At 44.8% G+C, this 21,077-nt stretch overlaps 1 protein-coding gene across 1 annotated transcript in view; it reads left to right on the forward strand.

The window, feature by feature from the left end:
• HIVEP3 (human immunodeficiency virus type I enhancer binding protein 3) overlaps positions 1–21,077 on the forward strand; it is a 66,965-nt gene that overhangs the window by 7,970 nt on the left and 37,918 nt on the right. Inside the window, exon 2 of the mRNA XM_010576248.1 lies at positions 1,251–1,396. Within this exon, the coding sequence (XP_010574550.1) occupies positions 1,251–1,396 (146 nt within the window). The remainder of the gene's footprint in view (positions 1–1,250; positions 1,397–21,077) is intronic.

The raw sequence follows: 21,077 nt of genomic DNA on the forward strand, positions 1-21,077 counted from the left end.
CAGTTTGAGCTAGTCACTCTTTGGCTTTCTGTATAACCATGGGAGACAAAGAGGCACCTCTTGGGTGATTCATCCCCCCTTAAGATAAGTGTCTAAGGTAGGGCAGATGAATCACCCTTGAGAGCTGCCACTCTTTCCAGCAACTGTAAAGAGTCAAGGGTGACCAGCTCTGCTTTAGACTTCTGCCAGTTCGTTGGCTACGTTCAGGCCAAAATCCCTCTAATAACCCTGGTCTCTCAAACACCTTCAGTCTGTTTCCATAAATTATATATAAAGCAAGGATATGGGTAATTCAGTTGAGCTTCAAAGATATTCTTGAACCTGTGTAAAAAGTAGCCTGGGTGAAAGGCAATCTGCTTTACTCTTTCAGAGCTTTGGAGACCCCTGTTACTTGTACTGTTATGTTGTAGGAAGGCAAGATCCCAAGAATTCATTCTGGATGTAGAAAGCTCCCCTTGCATCGTACAGAGCTAGAGAGGCAGCTGTAATATTTAGGTCCGTATATTATAACAGATAACTTTAAACATGCTAGATGAGATGTCAGTGCATGACTTTAACCTTGGTCTAAACAAGGGGTGGCAAGTTTAACAATGAAAAAGCAAATTTTATCCTGGGAACATCTGGGGAGGTTGAGGATTATTTTCTCCCATTGGTTTTGTGGCTTTCTCTGTACTGCGCCCCTGGCAACAGGGTTTCGGTGAAAGGAAATCACCCAAGAGCTTTGACTGTCAAGTGATTTATATCAAGTTTAGATGGCTAAAGTCCAAATTTGTGTGAATGTGTGTGTATGTTGGGGAAACCCAAAGGTTGAGGTTAAATATATGAATTCTACAGATGCCTCCACTCTAGACCTTTGTAGATGTATATGTCAGAGAGAGGATTATCCAAGGACAGAGCAGTGGATTTGGGAATGGAGACCCATGGCTCCACCACATGCTCAGGGTGACCCCGGCCAAGACACTTCTCTTTATGCCTCAGGTTTCCAGTTGGCAAGAGCTGGATAATATTGAGCCGCCATATGCAGGGGGTGATATAAAAACTTGTAAGCGGTCACAGTAAATATAGCATAACCAGCAGGGCTCAAATCGAGAGGCCCTGTTTGATAAGAGAATGTCCTAATCACTGCACTTAGCTGTCAGGAGCAGCATGTGCGGTAGATTGCTGGCTCTTTCTGAGGCTGTTTGGTCTGTGTCTGTCTTAGAGTGATTTTGTATGTAATCATTGATTATTTTGCTCTTTTGGGGAGATAGGTTCATTTGCCTTCGCTCCTTTCTAATGAAGGTCGAAAAGATATAACTAGAGCTGAGAAAGAAGAAGATAAAAGAGGAAAATCAGAAGAAGAGGCTCTTGTAACCAAACGAGGGGAGCCAGTCAGGATCAAGATCTTTGAAGGAGGGTAAGTGTCTCATTTTATTTCTCTTTTTGTCACAGTTGTATAGGAGTTACTGGTAACAATGATGGCAAGTCAGTGAAGGTGCCACGTGGAGGTGAGCAGAAGGCCAGATATAGCTGGATTTCAACTTACTTTCTACAGCCACTGTACAACCCTGGCCCTTGAGATCAGCAGGTACTCCGGACTGCATTAATTTTCTTTTTTTGAGTTGTCTTTAAGTCAGCAAGCACCTCGATCTCTTTTCTGAGTGGGTGGTTGAGCGAAGACGGCTGAAGAGCACAAATACATCTTGTAGCTGTTTCTGATGTGACAGAGGTGTACTCCATATCTTCTAAACCTTTCCAGAGCCTTCTCCTGAAAATGATGTTCCTAATGGTTTTTACCATTATCGGGAGGATCTGGGGAGATCTTTTCTGATGCCTGGGTTTTGGGTGGGAGAGAAAAGAAGGATAATCGTTTATGTGATTTTAATCCCACCCACCCAAAGTAGCTCAAACCAGAATGGATGCAAGATCTAAATTTCATCTTAATTCTCGGCTCCAGGTAATTCAGAGTACTCTTCAGTAATTCAGCACCAGTCTAATACTACTGTTTATCTTTTTTAAAAAAAACCAATCAGCTAATAAGTAGCATGTCTGTGGGATACAATTAAAGATCATCCTTCCTGTGTTGCAGAGGGGGCCAAAGAGATGTAAGAAATCCCTTGCAGGATTCATCAGTCCTGCTCTTGCCATTGGGTGGTCTTGTTTTTTGTGTGTTAGAAAAAGGGTTTAATTAGTCAGTGGTTGTGGTTTTCTGCTGTTACCAGTTGAAGTTTGCTTTTATTTAAAAATATTTCATTAGCAGATGATCAAACTAGCTAACCAAAAGAGTAAAATAGTGCTTTGGGAAAGGAAACCTGCTTGTTTGTTCAGGAGAACTCACCTCTCACCCAGACACAGGCACTATGTGCCCAGCTCAGGTTTAGATAGATGTCGGCAGTGAACAGTGAATGCAAAGAGCTAAAGTAGTGGCAACCTCTAATGGTTATGACCTGAAGTGATTTAGGGAGGGAGCCAGGGAATGGCAAGAAACCAACAGACTGAGAATTACGATGGGTTCGGTATGTTGCCATCACCCTCCTGTAGCAGATAGGACCCATGGGACTAACTGATCTCCAGGGTTTGTTGCTTTAAAGCCCATGAGAAGCCTCCATTCCCCTCAACTGCATCGTCCCGGAGCTGCAGCCATTTCAGGGGGACTCTTGGACTCCTTCCTAGATGTGATTAAAGAGGGTCAGCGTTAACATAAATGAAAATCGCCCTGTCCCTTGCGGAGCAGCTCTGCAGAGGTTTTTTGGGGAGAGATGCGGTGGTGCTTGGTGCTGGCTGCTCCCCAACTGCCCCCACCGAGATGAGATGCATCTCCATGTCCCTGCACTCACGCGGGGAGGCTGTCTGTGTCCCCGAGCCTAGCACAACGGATGCGGAGTCACATTTTCTAAACGACAGACTCAAAATAAAGCAACTTCTCCAACATGTTCTGTGTAAGCCAGCATCAGGGAATGTATTAGTCATCCTGAACGTATGTTATGTTTTATTTTAAAGTTCCTGTAGCACTGATTTAAGGCAGCCGTCCTTCTGGATGTGAGACAGAATATAGTAGCTGTTTAATGCCAAGCACAGGCACTAATGTAACACACCAGGTCACAGAAATAAATTTTATATCTAAATTACATGGCAATACGCACTGCTAAGAGGTCAGGCAGGACAGGCTGTTCTCCTGAGGTGCTTGGTGCATACCTGGTGGTCTGTGCCTAGTTCCCGCAAGGCTTCTGATGTCGAACGTTGAGCCTCAGCGGCTTGTGTCTGTGAGGATATTTTCTTGCAGTGAAGGAACAAGCCTGCAGATGAATCCACAGGGTGCCTAGTGCTTTGTGCAAGATACTAAATGGATCAGACCCCTTTCCTGGCCTTCTCTTGAAAATGTTTTACAAAAAGTGCATCTATTCTCAAGACATTATTTCACTGTCTTTTTTTTTTTCCCATAAAAATTTCCTCCGTGTCTCATTTTTCCCCTTATTTATTGGTTTCACATGGTCTGCTGCTGGCTAGACCCATCCTTCCGGTGGGATGCAGTTGGTTTCAAATTTTTTGGAGCCATCCCATGCTTTGTTGCCTCAACCAAGGAGGGAGATTATAAAGAAATTCAAGTGTTCCTACAAAAGGTGAACTTGCTGCAGCTCTTTTAGCTCCTTCTTCATCTCAGTTTTTGTATCTTTAGGGCTCTTGCCTTTCTCACTGCCATTTTCAACACTTGCTTTTCCCTCTGTACATTCTTCTGGCTTCCCCAATCCCATATCTACGTTTCCCCCATTGCTACATTGCTTACAGCACTGCCAGGACCAGCTCTGCTACTTTCCCTGCTGCTGTCCAGCCTGCTGACTAGAATCGTATTTCCTGGCTTTCAGAGAAAACCAGAGAAGCCAGATTTCATACTTTCATCATACCCACTGCCCATTTTTAAGTAATGAACTGATGAACCCCCCAGAGGCTGTCGGAGTGTGCAGGGCAGCTTGGCTTCCCTTGCAAAGTCTCTCTCACTTGAAGATGTCTCCTCTTTAGCTATGAAAGTGGATGGTTGCTTTGGTTGTGTTTACCCACTGAGAAGTGTTTTGGAAACAGCAGCTTGCCGATTCCTTGAGCCTTGAGGTACATTCCTACCTGGGTTTAGGATCAAGACTCAGTAATGCCATGCATGGGGTGTGCTCGGGCTCACTTTCTTCCCTCATCACTCTTTCCATAAAGGATGTCAGTTGGCTCCTGTGGTGCCATCTCAGGATGTGGAGTAGCGGCCACTGGGTCTGTCAAGAGGACCTGGGTGGTGGAGCTGTTCAGCTCCTGTTGAGTTACCCAGCCATTTCAGCATCTACCTCCCCTGGCCTCCTCTGAAGTAGAGGACCTGTAGTCCCTTTGTATTGTGTCTCGGGTTTCTTGGGGACCGCAGGAGGGACGTGTGTGGTTCTGCCTTGACTTTTCCAGAGTTAACTGTAGATGGGATACACAGAGTTTTCTGTTGAGCTCCTGTTTAAAGAACAAATTCTTCTTAGACAGCAAGTCTTAGGATCACTTCATATGTAATTTCAGCAGTGGCTTTTTACCTGCAGTCCTGAAATTTTGTAAGACTGGATATACCTCCATTGCAACCAGTATTCACGCCCTGCCCCACGAGCATACCCCATGCACTTGACTGCAAAGGAGGTGGGAGTCATTTAACATCCCACGCACAGGCTGGACGCTGCACAGTCTTGTTAGATTGTGTTTGGGAGAACCATGCCATTAAGCAGCCAGGTCAATGTTTGTACTCCTGAAGAAGCTAATAAAAATATCCATTGGACTTGTCCTGAGGGATATTGTGGTGGTTTGGAGCAGTGAAACTGATCTTTGAAGGTCAAGCTGGCCAGCACTGCTTCAGGAGAAGTGCTGTGATTCCTTGGTGGCTCTGTGTCACCTTCATCAATCCACTCTGGTACTTTGGAGGCACTGGGCCCATTTTGAAATCTTACATCATGAAACTGTAGATTGGTATCGACCTGATTTGAGAGTGAGGTTTGTGATGGTATCGTGGTCTTGTCAGGGAAATGTTGCTTGTTTACTGTGCATTAGCATTACCATGATGAAATCTGATAGTAATGGGGTAGTTACAGTCAATATATGTTCTTCTATTTCATAGCCAAACTCTCTGTGCTTTTATGGGGCCCATCAGTTAGCTTATTGCACTAGTTGATTGCAACTAGTATGGAAAGCAATATCAAGATATAGAAGGTTAAAGACCACTAACCTTAACTGACATCCCCAAACCAGTGTCATGTAAAATGAAAACTATGTCAAAGGGAAGGGTCTCTTTGGAAAACTGTTCCATTTTTTTCCCTCTTTAGGGAAAAAACCTTATGGGTGCAACTTAATGGTTGCAGACATGAGGATCCTTGCATTCACACCTTAAAAAATACCTCCCCTTCACACCATCCCATGTGTACAAATCCACACCAAGAAGAACCTATGGTGATGTAATGTAGTATATGTTTTAAGAGAGATGCTCATAGTGCTCTTGTGACCCAGGCTACTCTAGTCATTGGTTTGGTCTGACTCAGATATGAATCCAAGTCCTTCACTCTTTGCCCTCACCAATAAGTAACAGAGAGTTGCAGGTTCACAAGCCATGGGATCTTCTGAAATGGGGTCCTGAACCCCCACCTTAAATCCCTGCTCCCTTGAGCCTGGGCGAAGCCTCTTCTGCCTAGTACAGTACAAATAACTGGGGGTTTGTATGAAGTTTGACCATTGCATTCCCTAGAGAGCCCCAGAGCTGGTGGGGTAGAGGCTGCTGTGTTGCACTGCTCTTTGTCTCCGTGCTGTGGGGCTGCTTGAGGAATTTTAGGCAGGCAGGAAGACGATGGAGCTGTACGTTTGCCTCACTTAGCCTGTCTAGCAAGAGACTTTCCTCTGGGTTGAAGGAAAATGGAGAAACCTTGGGACTGTTTTATCAGACTTGAACAGGACTGCTAATTAGTGGATGCATAAGGAAAAAAAAAAATTTTGAGGGACCCATTAGCTGTATGCAAGCCTCCCTTCCCCCAGCTCTCTTCCCAGTTCTTACTGTTGTGGACTCACTGGGATCTGTGGTCGGCTTTTGGTCGGCTTTTCCGGGGTGATCTCACTCCACTTCTATGACCGGCCACAGAAACTGCAGCTCCCACCACCCGCTGACACACACCTAATGGAAAATCCCTGGCACAGCAATGCGAGAGTTTTATTACCCTAGAGAAAGCCTCTCTGTTAAACAAGCAAAGTTTCTCAGCATGTAACTCCAAACCCCTGCATCAGACCTGGTTCGTTCAGGGGATTTCCTTTGCTGCTTAGATGAGCTCTAAGAATTCACCATGTTTATTTTGAAAGGAGTCATTTATCCCAAAGACACTAACTTGAGCACGCACATTAGCAGCGAAGGAGGAATCTGAGCAAGCTCTTATCTGTAGCACATCCAGCTGCCGTCATGCACCAGTGTGAGCTAACGGCTGATACTCCTTCATCTACCTGCAAACTGCTTGAATCCTGGAGGTGAACTCACTTTACAGCCCCAGGGCAGTGCGTCAAATAGGAATACATCTCTGCAAAGCAGGGCTGGTGTTAAATAGTAATATTTTACTCTATACCCTGTTCCTAGATATAAGCAAAGAATTCCTGTAATTTGCATTTTTAAGTGAAAGGGATTTTCCTGAGACTGTCCGCTTTGCACGGGAGGGAGAAATTGGTGTTAAAACTTTTCCATTAGGGCTAGTGGTGCCACACTGACCACTTGACATTAATTTGAGCATCTTGTGGGGTTTGGTTGCTGGATTTTCCCTATCTTGAGAAGTGCTAAACAGGCATTGCTGTGCTCCATTTGGGCAGCCTTTTGGCTGCACAGCCCTTGTGAAAATCTGGTTCTGCATGTGTCAAGCTGCTCTCTGAAACATGATTTTAAAGTCTCAAGCATCAGCTTGTACACAGGTGTTTGTCCTGCTTCTGTAAAGGACCTTCAAAAAAAAAAAAAGTATTTCTTATATGTGGAATTTTTTGTTTGTTTTTCAGATAGGACTTTACAACAAATGGAGAGGAGAGCTTTCATGCCACTGGCTTTGAGGCTACCAGGGACAGTCCTATTGCCTAGGCAGATCTGAAAATTATTAACCAGCTTGTGTTGGGGATGCTAGGAAAAGGGAAGAGCATACCCTGATTTTGTTAAAGCTCATATGAAAAAAGGCATGTCGTGTTAGATGCTGGCAGCTCTCCAGGAATCCCCACCAAAGTGGCTGGTCTCCATTTCCATCTAAGAGGTTGGCTTTCTGGTGGTCCATACCCATGGAGTTTGGGTAAAGCCCGAAGGGTCATGATGCTCACGCTCGCCAGGATCTGTCCTCATGGGTACTGGGGCTGCGCCCAGGCACCCTGCTCCATATGGGGGGAAGGACAGGCCTCATTTCTCATGCCCGTTAAAAGAACATAAGGTCTCTTTTGAGCACCATACGTTTACACTCTCTTTTTTTTTCATAGCACAAGCAAAGCACATTTTCTGCTTAAAAAGATAACAATCCAAAGGAGACAAGACACAGGGTGGCAATTTAAGGAAGGACAGGTTTGTGAATTTTACCAATGCTGACAAGATGAAAGGAGGAATTGTTTGAAGAGACAGGTTTGCAGGCAGTGAGAAAGGCTGCTTGAAAGATACATTCTGGAATAGCAGCAGAGGAAAATAGCAGCTAGAGAAAAAATACTTTCAAAATGAAAGGATATGTGCTTTTTGCTTTGGAAAGCATTGCATTCTTACATTAAAATATATTTAAAAGCTAATCTGAAGAAAAGGATCGATTTGACTTGAAGCAAATGCTTTTTTCTCCCTATAATATATCTTAATGAAAATTTGGATTTTTTTTTTTCTTTTTAATTTTGTGTTTAATTAAAAAAAAAATTTTCCCCTGGTGACTCAAGGAGTAGCCAAACTGAAAAATCAGTTCTTTTCAGTGGTCTGTTCAGGAAATCTTTTCTTGGATTGGGAGCAGCAAGGTAGACGGCAGGAAACAGTACATGGAAGAGGAGGAAAGTAAGAAGCTTGCAGGTAGAGTCAGTGCAGAGAGCAGCAAAGCAAAGGTGTAACGTGCTTGACTCTGACTTTGGACACCTCAGCCTATCTGCTTGCTTTGAGCCACTGCTGAGATGTGTTAGATAAGAGCCGGTGTGTCTGGGAGAGCTGACAGATTTCCTTTCGGAGGGAAAGAGTGGGACGGCTCTGTAACGGTGCCAGTTCCCAAACCTGCCACTCAGCAGATGGTGCTGTGTGCCAAGAGCTCTTGTATAAGTAACCTTGTATAATATAGAAGTAACCTCGGGTTATTAACTTTAAAACAGGTTATTAATTTCTGTTGGGAGCAGCTTCTGGTTGTATAACCACTACTGATGCTTCATGCAAGATCCCAAATGTTGTATCTTTGGGACAGAGCTCAAGGCTTGAAGCACTTTATATTTTCCTTGCTTTTATGAAAGTATATGCAACCTGTGAGTTGATACTTTCCCTGAACATTTCTCAACGGTCTGTGCAATGCGAATCAGCATCATTCACATTCAGTCTACTCTTTGCTACCTCCTTTTGTTTCCTCTTATGGATGCGGCTACAAAAAACCCCATTAAATCCTGCATACATTTCAGTCAACTAAGCACGGACCCACTCTCAGTTATCACCCTGGGCCTGATACAGCTGGATGAAAAAATATTTGCAACACATGGACCCCTGTGCTCTTCATGCTTTGGGTGCGGTGATGACTGGCTGTGCCTGCATCACCTCCACCTTGGCTCCAAAATGCAGGATGTCCCCATGTGCCTGCAGCTCGGAGCTTTCCTTTAATACCAGCTGTGTTTGTGCTGAGCAGTTCCTGAACATACTGTTCCTTGGCCTCCTGAGCGCATCCCAGAGACAGCGAATGGTGGTGATTAGAGCACAGAAGTGTGACTTGGGGATGGTGGACTCATGACTCACTGTGACTCTTGGATAAGTCATTCTCCTCTCTATGCTTCAATTTCCTTGTTTGTGAGGAGGGACATACAAACTCACCTACTGCTAAGCTTGATTATATTATGCCTTTAAAATGTCTTAATATTGCTCAGTGGGAATTGTTAATGTTTCCTGTCCTGAATATCTCATCACTTCACTTGACAAATTGGGTTCACTCTGCAGCTTATTCCTATTTTCCCAGGAAATTTGACAAGCACAGAAGGATTTAGTCGAGGTTGTTGTCTGGTTTTTGTTATTATTTTTCCTAAATTATTTTTGCCTGTACAGCCAGCCCACTTTCTTGACACGTCCTGCTGGCAGGCGCTCATAATGCAGCTTGATGCTAATTTCCCACAGCCAATTATTAAAAAATATTATCTCCAGTTTCCCATCTGACCTTGTGTGGGATGCTCAACTTTCTGCAGGGATTTCTTTCCTAAGTAAAGATCCCTGTAAGGATCCAGCCAGCCCGCCTGTGGGGTTCCCCAGTGTGACATGTTTACAGTGGAACAAAGGCTATGTGTGGTCCTTGGGTGGAGAATGGTACTCTTCCTGAGCTCAGCATTCCCAGTAGGGTTTTCCCAGCCTCTTATTCCACTCACCATGACTTTTGTCTTCTCTGTGTTACACAAAGACAAGAATTCCCATTTGCTTTCAGTTCAAATAATAAAAAATACAGACTTAATAAACAGTATCAAGCAAGAACATGTCTTTGATGCCTTACACAGGTGCTTGGGTACCTGGCTAGGGCAAACCTGCCTTGCTATCATTGTGCTGTATCTTATTTGGGGAATGAAGAGTGCTCCAGCAGCCAGGCTTGTCAGTCTACCTTTGTAGCACTAAATGTATTAAAAAGCTACTAATAATTGCATTTGTTCTAGCAATCACTTTGCTTATAACACCTTGTAGATCCAAGGATCAGTCCAGGTATATAAAGAGAGGTGGCCCCTGTTTTGCAAGAGAACCATCAAGCAAGTGGGTTCCTAGGGTAGGACAGAGCACAATTTTCCTTCCTTCTTCAGTGGAAAGATGAGTTCAGGTCGCTGCAAGCAAAGAGGCAGAAAGCGAGCACTGCTTTGCATGGGGTATCTCTTCCATGCCCTGCCAGAGACTTGTGACCCTGGACATCACCCTGCCTCTCCCTCTCTCAGTCATCCCTTTGCAAAAATGGGGGCAAAGTCGAGGATGACAGTAGTGAGTGTTTAATTTTTAGACCTCATGTCTCTCCTTGGGGATGGTTAGACCGTTTCACAAGTCTGCAGCGTTGCCTCTTTCCTGGACCTACGTGCAACTTCATCTCATTTCTGGGACTGAGGTTTGCGCATGAAACCCTGCATGCACTACTCTGGAGCCATTCTCTATAGTGAGGGCACAAAGAGTATTGGGGTCTGAGAGGGGGGAAGATAAACATGGGGAAGATGATCCCGTCATCCCAGGTGAGGGGAGTCTGAGGATGTAACCTGTGTGCTGGCATGCGTTTTATACCAGAGAGTTACAAAACAAAATGGACAAACAGCATTTGGGTCAAAAAGTGTTAGTGGGTGTTATAGGTCCAGGGCTGTTGATAAGCAGAGCTGTGCATGAGAGATGGGAGAAAATGTGACATCTAAGAGCAGATGAAGGGACGCATGAGCATTTCACAGTGCCTTGATCACACAGGTAAGGGAAAGCCAGTGGAAAGGAAGAGTGTGATTTGATCTGACAGACAATTTTGGCAGCTGAACAGAGATGGAGAGAGGTAGAAAATGGTTAGAAGGTAAGAGACTGCAATTATCCAAGCAGGAGAGGATCGGGCTGGAAGATCTGAGCTCTCACAACAAAGAGGGAGGGTGTGGGATGGAAAGAAAAATGGTACCAGTTGCTGCCAGCAAAGGAATGAAGAGAAAGAGAGGATGAGGGTCAGAGATGATCTCAGGATAGGGCAAATGACATACTCATAGGAATGGGTTCATGCAGGTACCAAGTTAATAACACTCATGTTGTGCACATTTCCGAGGTTGTATATGCCCTCAGTTTTGTAAGACTAAGCATTTTTTTGCAGTTTAATAAAAGGCAAGCTGGACACTTTCCTTTGTCAGGGGTTTGAAAATGGTAATGTAAAAGAATCTGTGTGAAGTCCTGAAGTAAGTCTGTGATCACCTGGGCTGTCCTTCTGCATCTTGGATTCACAGGAATGACACAATGTCTTATTCTGAGCCGCTGTTCGATATGGGCCAAATGTCTGGAATAATAAGCTCTCCCTGTTAGCAGACTATTTATGGGCTTGTGGCAAACATCAAGATTATAGGGTTTTCGCTTTATTGGTTCAGTGACACAATCTCTACAATTAATTCAGTGGAAAATTTGAGAAGGCAAACGTTTTTACCAGGTTTACTTAGGATTAGCCAGTTCTTAACATCTGCATATCTAGGCAGCCTGTCCTATACAGAAATGTAATTTATAGAAGCCCTTTAATAGATTCCAAGTACTGTGCAATCAATTAGAAACCTGATGTTCAAATAGACAGATCCAGACCTGACTGCTTATTACTCAATCCATATTCCACTAGGTAAATGGCAGGAAGATGACTCTGAGAATATAATTCTGAACGGGCTTTTGGGGACTTCCTTTTCTGTCCCTTTCTAGTGATGAAAACATTACTTTTGAGGGGACAGGTCTCTTCTCAAGGCAGATGTTAATCTGATTCCTATTTGGTGGTTTTGGTTTTTTTTTTCAGTCTTCCCAAATGTAGCAGTTGATTTTCAATTCTCCTTAGTATCGACTACCAGAGAATCCCAGTGATGACAGATGGGATGTGAAATTCTTGGGAACATTATGTGTGATGGAAATGATAGAGGTCTGAGATTAAAGTGTGCCTAAATCATATTTTCAAAAAATGACATGCATTTGGGAGCATGAATCCTATGAAATCTGTCTACTGACTAGGTATTTCACCTAGAGAGGGACCATGTCCCTGAGACTGGGAATTAAGCAGTCCCCGCTCCCAGTTTGGGTTCCAAATTTTACTTTTGGAAAAGTTTTACTTTTTTGCATAATTTGGAAGTGAGCACACAAGTCATACTGATGGTGAGAATGCCTGTAAGAACTGAGTAAAGCCTGTTACATCCTTAAGTAGTGGGACTGTGAGAGCTAGACTCGACATTGGAGAAAGATTTTCCAATTCTTCCCTGTTTGTTGCTGGAAGGAGAGCAGCTTAGCTTGTGTGCTTTGTCCTGATATAGCCCATGATGTAAGTGGATCTTTGATGGTTATGAATATCATCGTTCATCTGCACCACTGAGGGAGGTGCAATGCCATGGAAGGAAGGTGAGATCATTCCCTCTCATGGGACGCTGCTGGGCTTGCTGGAGCAGGGAGAGGTTTGAGAGGCTGTGGGACGTGGCAGGAGCAGATGGAAAGAAGACCAGTGGGACCAGAGGGAATGGGCAGAGTCTGCTGCTGCTCAGAAAGCCATCGGGTTGCTGGAGGCAAGGATCCAACTGCAAAGATGTGGTGGGCAGGGCTGCATATAAACTTTTTTTTGTTTTAATAGTCCATCTTCCCAAGTTGCTTTTCACTATTTAAAAGTTAGGTGTCCAATTTTTTATGATAAAGCCTGTTTACCTACTTTTTAGTTTTAGTCTTTTTTTGAGGAGGAGCTCACTAGGGACATAGTGCAGGCAGATGCATCTTAAACCTGTAGCCAATCTGAGTCCCATGATCTCTGGATCATGAAGTGCTATAAGGTGGCTGCCAGCCCAGCTCAGTTTCTCCAGGATGGAGGAGTGGGGAAAAGCTGTGATTACTCACTGCAAGTGTTTTAAGTCATTTCCCTGTCATGAAGGACCTGCTGCTGCTCAGATAGTTACACAGAATCAATTGAATGAAAAGGGAGGGTGGGATGGGGTGTCCCTCTTTAGAACCATGTGAGAAAGTCATGCATATGCATTGAAAAATATGAATCCCAACTAACTGTAACTGCATGCTTCTTTGTGTCTAGAACCTCAGACAAAAGGCAATGTGACCTAATAAGATATTTTTGCTGCTCTATTTTGCTGCTTGTGCTGGTGTAGAGATAAGACAAGAATTACAAGATTTTTAAAAACTAGAAGCAGGTGAGATTACAGGCAGGGTCTTAGCTAACTCTCCTGATGTTCACCTGGCATCTGTGCATGGTGGCTTGGTTTCTTGTAAGTTCATGTGTTTCTGAATGCTTGGGTGCTGTTGTCTCTAAACTTCATTCAGGACTTGGTATGTCAAACGCAGGGGAATAATCAGATGTGTGTAGCCAAGTTTTTGTAAACCTTTCTGGTTTTTGGGTGCTTTGGCTTCTTGTAGACCCCGGACACGATTGAACTGGTTTGTGTAACTCTTGGTTGGGTTAGCAGCACAGTAGCAGTGCTTTCAAAGAGCAAGTATTTCTTGCAGATGTTTTAGATCAGCAGTTAAACCAGTGGTTTTCAATGTTTGTGAATTTCTTGCCATTCTTACTTAAACAAACTATTTGATGGCAGAATTATGTGGTTTTCAAGGTTGCGAGAGGCTGAGCACTTACGCCACTCTTCTGAGATTCAACTGTATGTATTTCAGTCCCCTTACAAGACCAGAGAGCGCTTCCAAGCATGGGGTTATCTGCAAAGCGTTGGTCTGAAGTGTGCCAGAGCAGCCTGTGCCTGCAAGCTGATTTTGATAAAATCAGAACCATTCCCAAATGTGAACTGAGCAAAGACCTTCATTACTAAAAATACAGCCCTCTGCTTGGCAGGAGAGCTGCTGTGGGGTGAGAGACCTGGAGGCTGTCAGGTAATTGGAGTTAGTCACTGGGGAGGGATGCTGTACTGCACGAGGTCCCTGCGTCAGGTGTCATGGGGGTATAGTGCTGCTAGAGAAATGCGGTAGATAAAAGAGAGCCTTGGGGAGTTCAGGCTAAAGATTGATAAGTTTTTCACAAGAAATCAAAAAGGCCGAGTAATGTTTGCTGCGTGCTTACTCAGGCAGTTTACCATGTAGGGGGGGAAGTAATTTTTTTGCATAACTCTGTTATTGCCTTGGTTTGTGGATATTTTCCTTCTTTCCCAAAATGGTATAATGTTGAGAACTGCAGTGAGATCTCCTGTGTATGTGGGAATGTAAGGTCACAGTACAAATAAAGGATAATTAGTCTACTTACCCATGTTGTGAATGGCTTTGAGTTTTGGAGCAGAAACATGCTAGTTTTGCTGCAAAGTATCATTAATAACAATAATTTATTATGAATTCAGCTCTTCATGTGTTGAATCTTGAGTTAAATTTGATGAACTGAAAGCTGAGCTCATCACTCAAAGAAGGACTTAATCTTCCCAGGTGCTGAGTAATGGGCAGAGCTTGCTGCAGTCATTAAGAACTGTGGGTATTTGTGCCTGTGCAAATTGGACCTTTATGTGAATATCACTGTATGAGTTTAATAAGCTCACCTGCAGCATCCAAGAGAGAAAACTGTGGCCCTACTGCATGGTTGCACCATTAATGCTGATGGTAAATTCAGAAAGCGCTAATACATTGCAAAGAGTACTTGCAGGTGGCAGCAGCCTACGAAGATAGAAGAGCTCTGGAAGATGCCAGTCCTGTACTGTGAACATTTGCAATCTGCAGCTGGACTTTACCAACAGAGAAAGTCACTGTAATTTCTGACCCTGCACCACTGGGCCATGGTGCTTCACTGTTGCACAGCACAACTCTCCAGGGTACCGCGGCATAAAACACGCTTGGGTCTCTCTGCTGAAGCTTAGGGAGTTTTTATTTCTTGCAGTGAAGAGCAGCAAGTTAAAATAGTTTCTAACTCTGCCCCCCCTCCTTCAGAAGAGGATTTCATGGTCCTCCTTTTCCTGCACAGCCCAGAAATGCTGGAGAGCAGAGGACGTGTCAGCAATAACGGCAGCCAGTTATTTTTGCACAGACAGTCTCTGTGGCCTTCCTGCTGTCTCTTAAGAAGTGTGAGTCGTGTCACCAGAACCGCCGAAGCATCCAGCAGCCAAGGTCACATCTGGAGCAGTGAGTTCGTGAACTGTGCCTGGGATCAGATGGCTTCAAGTTCCTCTGCAGATGTCCCCGTCAAGGGAACTCCCAGCTGGATGGTGATCCCATGAGTGCTGATGGTTGTTGGCAGCCTTCTACCATTCGATGTTTATCTAAGAGAGGGGAAGATGAGTGGTTTTGAGGAGGAGTCACCTCGGATTCTTGCAGGGTTTAGTGTCGCCTCGTCTTCAGACAGCGGCATGTCTTCCAGCAGAGTCTTAGCTGGAAGCAAGCCCATGTGTCCCATATGAAGACGTGCACATGAGAGACCCCCAGAAGCCTGCATGTCACTCCCTGGCTTGGGAAAAGTGCCACAATCATAGGATAAGCAAGGATGGCTGGTTTTGTAACTTTCTGGAGATAAAAATGAATATATCTTGGTCTCAGCAAAACTGAGCATGATATACTGGCACATTTGACAGACTGCCTTGCACACATGCAAAATATAAAGAGTTCTGGGCAGGGATTTATGTGATGTTTCAATCTTTTTCTTTTAAAGGGAAGTATCCAGAAGTGTTAGTGCAGAAAGGAGTTTCCTGAAATACATGGAGAATAGTCTTTACTCCCCTGGGTGTAACACACTCTGAGTAGGTTGGGTCTTGTCTGCAAGCCATGTGCTGTTGAGCTTGTCAAGATCCACTTCCAGGTGGCAGCTCATCTCAAAGGAGGGACCGGAGATCTCTTCCCCATTCCTTGGGGGTTATTCTGGCTCCCAGCACCCCAGCCTTTCTGCTGGGTGGGCAACAGCTTCTCTAGTGGCAGCACAGGGCTGCAAGCTGCTTGCCCTTGTCACATAACTGATCCCTCTGTGGAAAGGCAGCACAGGTGATGCAGCCTGACTTTTTTCTTCTCTGATGAACATGTGCAAAACCAGCAGCTGTAAATAGGATAGTGCCACCAGAGTATTCCTGCCTATGGAGTATTCCCATCTGCATGGCTTATTTGGCCTGGGCAGGCAGCTTGGAGAGGACTGAGGTGAAATGAGCGGAATCCTGCCCTAAGCATCAGCTCAAGTTCAACCTGGAAAAAATGTGCTGCGCTGAAAGTTCTCCATCCTCAGCACCTTTGCATGATTGCACTCGACAATACCACCTTCCCGCTGTTATCTGGGGAGCTCTGTCTCTGCAGGGCTCTTCCATGGTACATTCAGGCTGTGTTTGCACTTTACCAATGCTTCAGACACAGATCTCGCATACAACCCTTCCTGTCCATGTATAGAAGCAAAATTCATCAGATGCTCATCCAATTCCTTTGCTATATCCTATTCTGCATGCTGACAGTGGCAATCTGGGTCTGTCTCAGTGCATTTTGGAAAACAGAAGGAAAAAGTAATTTCCCTAGTGCTTTGTCCACATAGAGCCCTCTTTGCATCCTCTTGTACTGCCTGCTCACTCCCTATCACGTCAGACACAAGCTGGTGTCACTAAGAAGATGCTCCAGAGCTCAGCACCACCCTACCTGTTGTCTCTTTTTGATCACAAAAATGTCATCTCCTGCCTCTGAATGGTAGCAATGCTCTCCACTCCCTGTGTATTACGTTTTCAAACCCTCCCTGTTGGAAAGAGCTCTCTGAAAACATCTGCCAACCTTCTTTTTCCTCCTTCAATTCCTCTACTCTGAGATGTCTACAGAAATGATGACAACATTTAGGCTGCTGTGCCAGGACATCCCAGCGCATCACACCATCCAGCGCCATCCTGTCATTTTCCCATATTATCCACCAGTGTCCATCTGCTGTGTCTTCATATATCCTTGGGGCGGGAACTCTATAGGGTACAAACCAGTTTTTTATTCTGTGTGCAGTGCCTGCATAGTGGACTTGTAGACACCATGTTAATACAAATAATAGGGTTCCTGTCTTGGAAAATTTTCCTCTTTTATCTGTGCAAGGTACTGGGGAGCACTGGGGAGCAAAGTCACTATGTGCGGAAGGGGGGCTGACAGGGCCAAAGGGGACTCGTTCTGACCCGTGAAGGGAAGCTAAAGAGAGCAGCTGCTCTGCAGTGCAGAGACACAGTCCATAGGAGCTCAGCTGCAATTACCAGCTTCTTTCTCTTATGAGCTACCAGAAAACTGCCACACCGTGACAGCTTTCAGCTGCTACTGTTTTGGGCTGAATGTTGAGCTCGAGACTCAAAGTGAAAGCCCTTCAATGTCACCAGCAGACTTTGGGGCTCTCAGGGGACTTTTTTTAATATAAATTTTTCATCCTGTTTAAACAGTCTCCCCCTCCCCCAAACCTTATGATCTTCCGCCATTTGCACACACAAACATTGGCATGTTTTTCTCTCTGTGTGTTATCTCTGCGAGATTTCCATGGGAAACTTTCCAAGGAGGGATTATTTCACAGTCCCTTCCAACCCGCAGGGGAGGTGGCCGGACCCACGGCGTTTTCCATCAGTGACTTGGGAGCCAGTCTCCTCCTCCCACCAGCTCCACATTCTTTGGAGAGAAATCCATGCTGCCGGTGTGTCTCCGTGCTGGCGATTAAGGGACTGCATCCCTGCCTTACTTATTTCCCAGCTGCTTTGCTGCTTGTGTCTCTGATCTCACCCGTGAGCGTGGCATAACGTCTGGGAACAGACAGGCCAGTGTGATCCCGTGGCCCTTGCAGGAATGCAGGGGGTTGCGTTGCATCCTTGAAAAGTGGGGGCTCCCTGCTGGAGCGGAGAGACCTGCATTGGCTGTTTGTGCTGAATGATGGTCCCGTGAGAACCGCTGTGCTACTGGGGCTTATGAAAACATTTGCGTGTCATAGATCTGTTATCTGAAGTTGTAAAACTGTATCTGTAGAAATGGTTTCTAAAACTAGCAGGATGTAATTGAGACTATCCATGGCTGAAGCATATTTAGGACTTCTAAAAGAAATTACTTGGGGCATGCACAGATACTGCTTAAGCTACAGAATAATGTGCTCTTGGCATAATTGTATTTTTTATTATTATTATAATCATTATACACTGAAACTTCTGCACAGCAATTATCTAATGCACCAGCTAAAAGCAGATGCCTAAGAAAGAGGTGTTTGGGTTCTTTTCTTTTTTTTTTTTTTAAGCTCAGTTGCAGAAAAATGACTGGGAAAATAGCATTATGGGTTTTCCAGATTTTTTCCTCAATAATTGTGGTATCTACTGTGCTTCGGTTCCAAGTTAAAAGACGAGGGTTTTGAACTGTAGGTCCTGCAAGCACAACTTTGGCTCTGCTCACCTCCTCACACATCATCATGCGTAATGAAGGCTCTACCCCTAGTTAGCCTTGTGCTGCCCTGTTTCCTTCAATTGCTTTGCATGTGTGATTGGAGCTGCCTAAATCATTGTGTTGATTATGTGCAAGAGAGAGCAGGATCCAGCTCCCTCTCTCTGGGCTGTCTTGGGTTTTGCAGCAATAGCAGAAGAGGGAAATTGCGAACTTTTTTCAGTTGCTGAAGTCAGCCCTGGGGAGGAGCAGTGAGATGGAAAGGGGCACTTTCAGAGGCACTCCTCACCCTGTGAGAGTGGCCCTCAACTGGAAAGCCACGGGGCAGTTGAAACTTTGCTGAAGACTGCATGTCTGACAGAGGATGGTCCTTAGGGATGTGCGATTTTGTACAGATGTGGGAATAGTAGTCACCAAACTCCTTTCAGAGTGCCTGTGCTGGAGGAGCGAGCTGCCTAGCTGGCAAGAATTCAGTCACTTGGTCAAGAATTCATTTACAATGCACGGACCCAGTTCATGCTGCCTAAAGCAAGCCTCTGCTCAACCCTGCCTACAGCCCACGTCCAGGCCCTCGCGCTGGCTTGAGGGCAGGTTGGATTGGGGCCCATATCTTAGTTGTAGAAACACTAAAAGAGCATCCTGGCATTCATAGATTCAGTGGGACTGATGACTTACTGCGTCTTGCCAGGGGTTTCACAACATGGGTCCTCCCCGTGGGTCGGTGATTCCTCATCATTATTAGAGATGAGTAGGGCTTAAAATCTCTCATCCCACTAGTCCAGATGAGTGCCTGAGGGTCAAGACACTTCACTCCAGCTCATCTGGAATCTCTTACCTGTTTAGAATCAGTCTGAAATTTGGTAGGACAGGACTTTCTTATGCAGTTCCTAGTGTTCCTGCTGTCCAGTTGGACTGATGGTATCTCAGGCCTCCTTAGGAATAGTCCTCATTTCCTTGCTTGGCCTTGATAGGAGACAGGAAGCACAGGAAATGAGAAATAATGGAATCAGTTCTTAGAAACTGGTTTGTCTTGGCTCCAGTTTGAAGGATGGGTAAGGGCCTGGGACGAGTCTGAGGTGTGCGTTCCCTTGAAGCATTTCTCTATCTACCAGACTAATGTACAGAATTACAACACCTAGGTCCTGTAGAGCAGAATGAGGGTTGATGTGGTGGTCTACTTGTAGGTGATAATCTAAGATCAGTTCATTTAGATCCTCTGGGATGTCAAGATGTCATAATAATCTAAGTGGCTTCGGGTATTTTGTCAGTGGTATTTTTTATCTGGAGATCAGAAATTGATCAACCATCAATACCCAGTGGTGATAAGGGCAGGAACAGACCAGAAAGTGATACTGAGTATTTTTGTTACTGGTGGTTCTCAGATTGTCTTTACTATGCTTTTGTATACAGTTTTGTTACCTTTGGGGAAAAAAGGGACCAGGCAGCTGGACTTGCTTTTATTTACTACGTTTCAATATAGCCAGAGGCTTTTTGGCTTCCATGCTATAGAAATAAATCTGGTCTATTATTATTATTTATTGTTGTTACTTATTAAGAGCTTTCACTGGGGAGCTGGACCTCACTTAGGGAAGTGTCAGACTCGGTGGAACCGGTCTATTCCCCTCCACCTTCCAGCAGCTGGCGGTCAGCAGAGCCAAGGTGTGTAACTCGGAAGAGTCAGCTGGCAGAAAACCCCCAGGATCCTGCTAGCAGGGAGAGGTGCTCTGACATCTCGAGGTCAGCCGCAGGTTAGCACAAGGAAATGCATGTTGCAAGAAATCTTGAAGGACTTGGCTGCTGATGCCAGTCCCATCCATGGCGTCTTCTCACCCGAGTCTTTCTGAAGGGCTTGAGACTCCAAGGGGGACCATTTCTCTTGCAAAAACACCCTGCTGCTTCCAACCAGCATCCTGGCTTCTGCTGAAGCTTTGCATGGGATTGGCAGTAGGGTTGTCTGGGCTGTCTTGTGAAGACATTTGGAAATCAAGCGTTTGTCTCGAAGAAGTTATTCCATAATGTGCAGGATATCAGGTTTGCGTCCAAGATTCTTTGAAATCAAGGCACTTCCTGTTATTTCAAAGTGTAACCAGGCCGCCTTACGGGTGGGGTTTGTGTTATTGTTAATGGCAGGCAGTCTTAGACGTTCAGTTTTTATTGTGCCAGCAGTTTATGGATGGGTATTCATGTCGCTGGTGAAGAAGTGAATGAAATTCAATACTCCCTGCAGGGCTCTTGCTGGAGCTGCTGGAAGCCTTCTACACTTGGAGGAGAAGTGTTTGGGTTTATATTGCTAAGTAACAAAAGGATGGGGATAAAAACAGTTCCTGAACAGCACCCCCCTCCCAAGCCTCCATACACCTACATTGAGAGCTGAGCGCTGTAGCCTCTTTATACAAACTAGAGAGGAAGACTGTGTTCCCCAAGGAAAACTTGTCCAGTGTGTGATGGTGGAGGTGGAGGAACTTGAGAGGAAGTTTTCTTTTGTTTCACCGTTCCTGTTGTTCTTACGGATTCCTCCTGTGATGCTCCCAAAGTCTATTGCTGATTGAGCAGTGGGAATGAAGATGTAGGAGGTCACTGTAAAAGCATCCTTACCAAAGTCTTTCAGAAAATCTTTCAGAAATAAGCTTACATGTAAGGAAGATGGGCTGAAGCCCCATGAGAAAACAAGAGGAAAACAGATATGTCAAAGCAGACATCCATCAGTGAATGGGTTTAGTCTGAGCCATTTTTGTGGCTCATTTGTAAGAAGAATCAGTCCTTCTTATTCTGTCTGTGCATATCTTAATAATAACATGATTAGCATTACTAGAGTTGACTGATACTAAAGAGAAGCTGGAAGTAACCAGTGATCCCTGTATTATATTGCAACCTTCTCTGAGAGAAAGGAGCG

Source organism: Haliaeetus leucocephalus, unplaced genomic scaffold (assembly GCF_000737465.1).
Source record: "Haliaeetus leucocephalus isolate CR32 unplaced genomic scaffold, Haliaeetus_leucocephalus-4.0 Scaffold517, whole genome shotgun sequence".
NCBI classification, from domain to species: Eukaryota; Metazoa; Chordata; class Aves; order Accipitriformes; family Accipitridae; genus Haliaeetus; species Haliaeetus leucocephalus.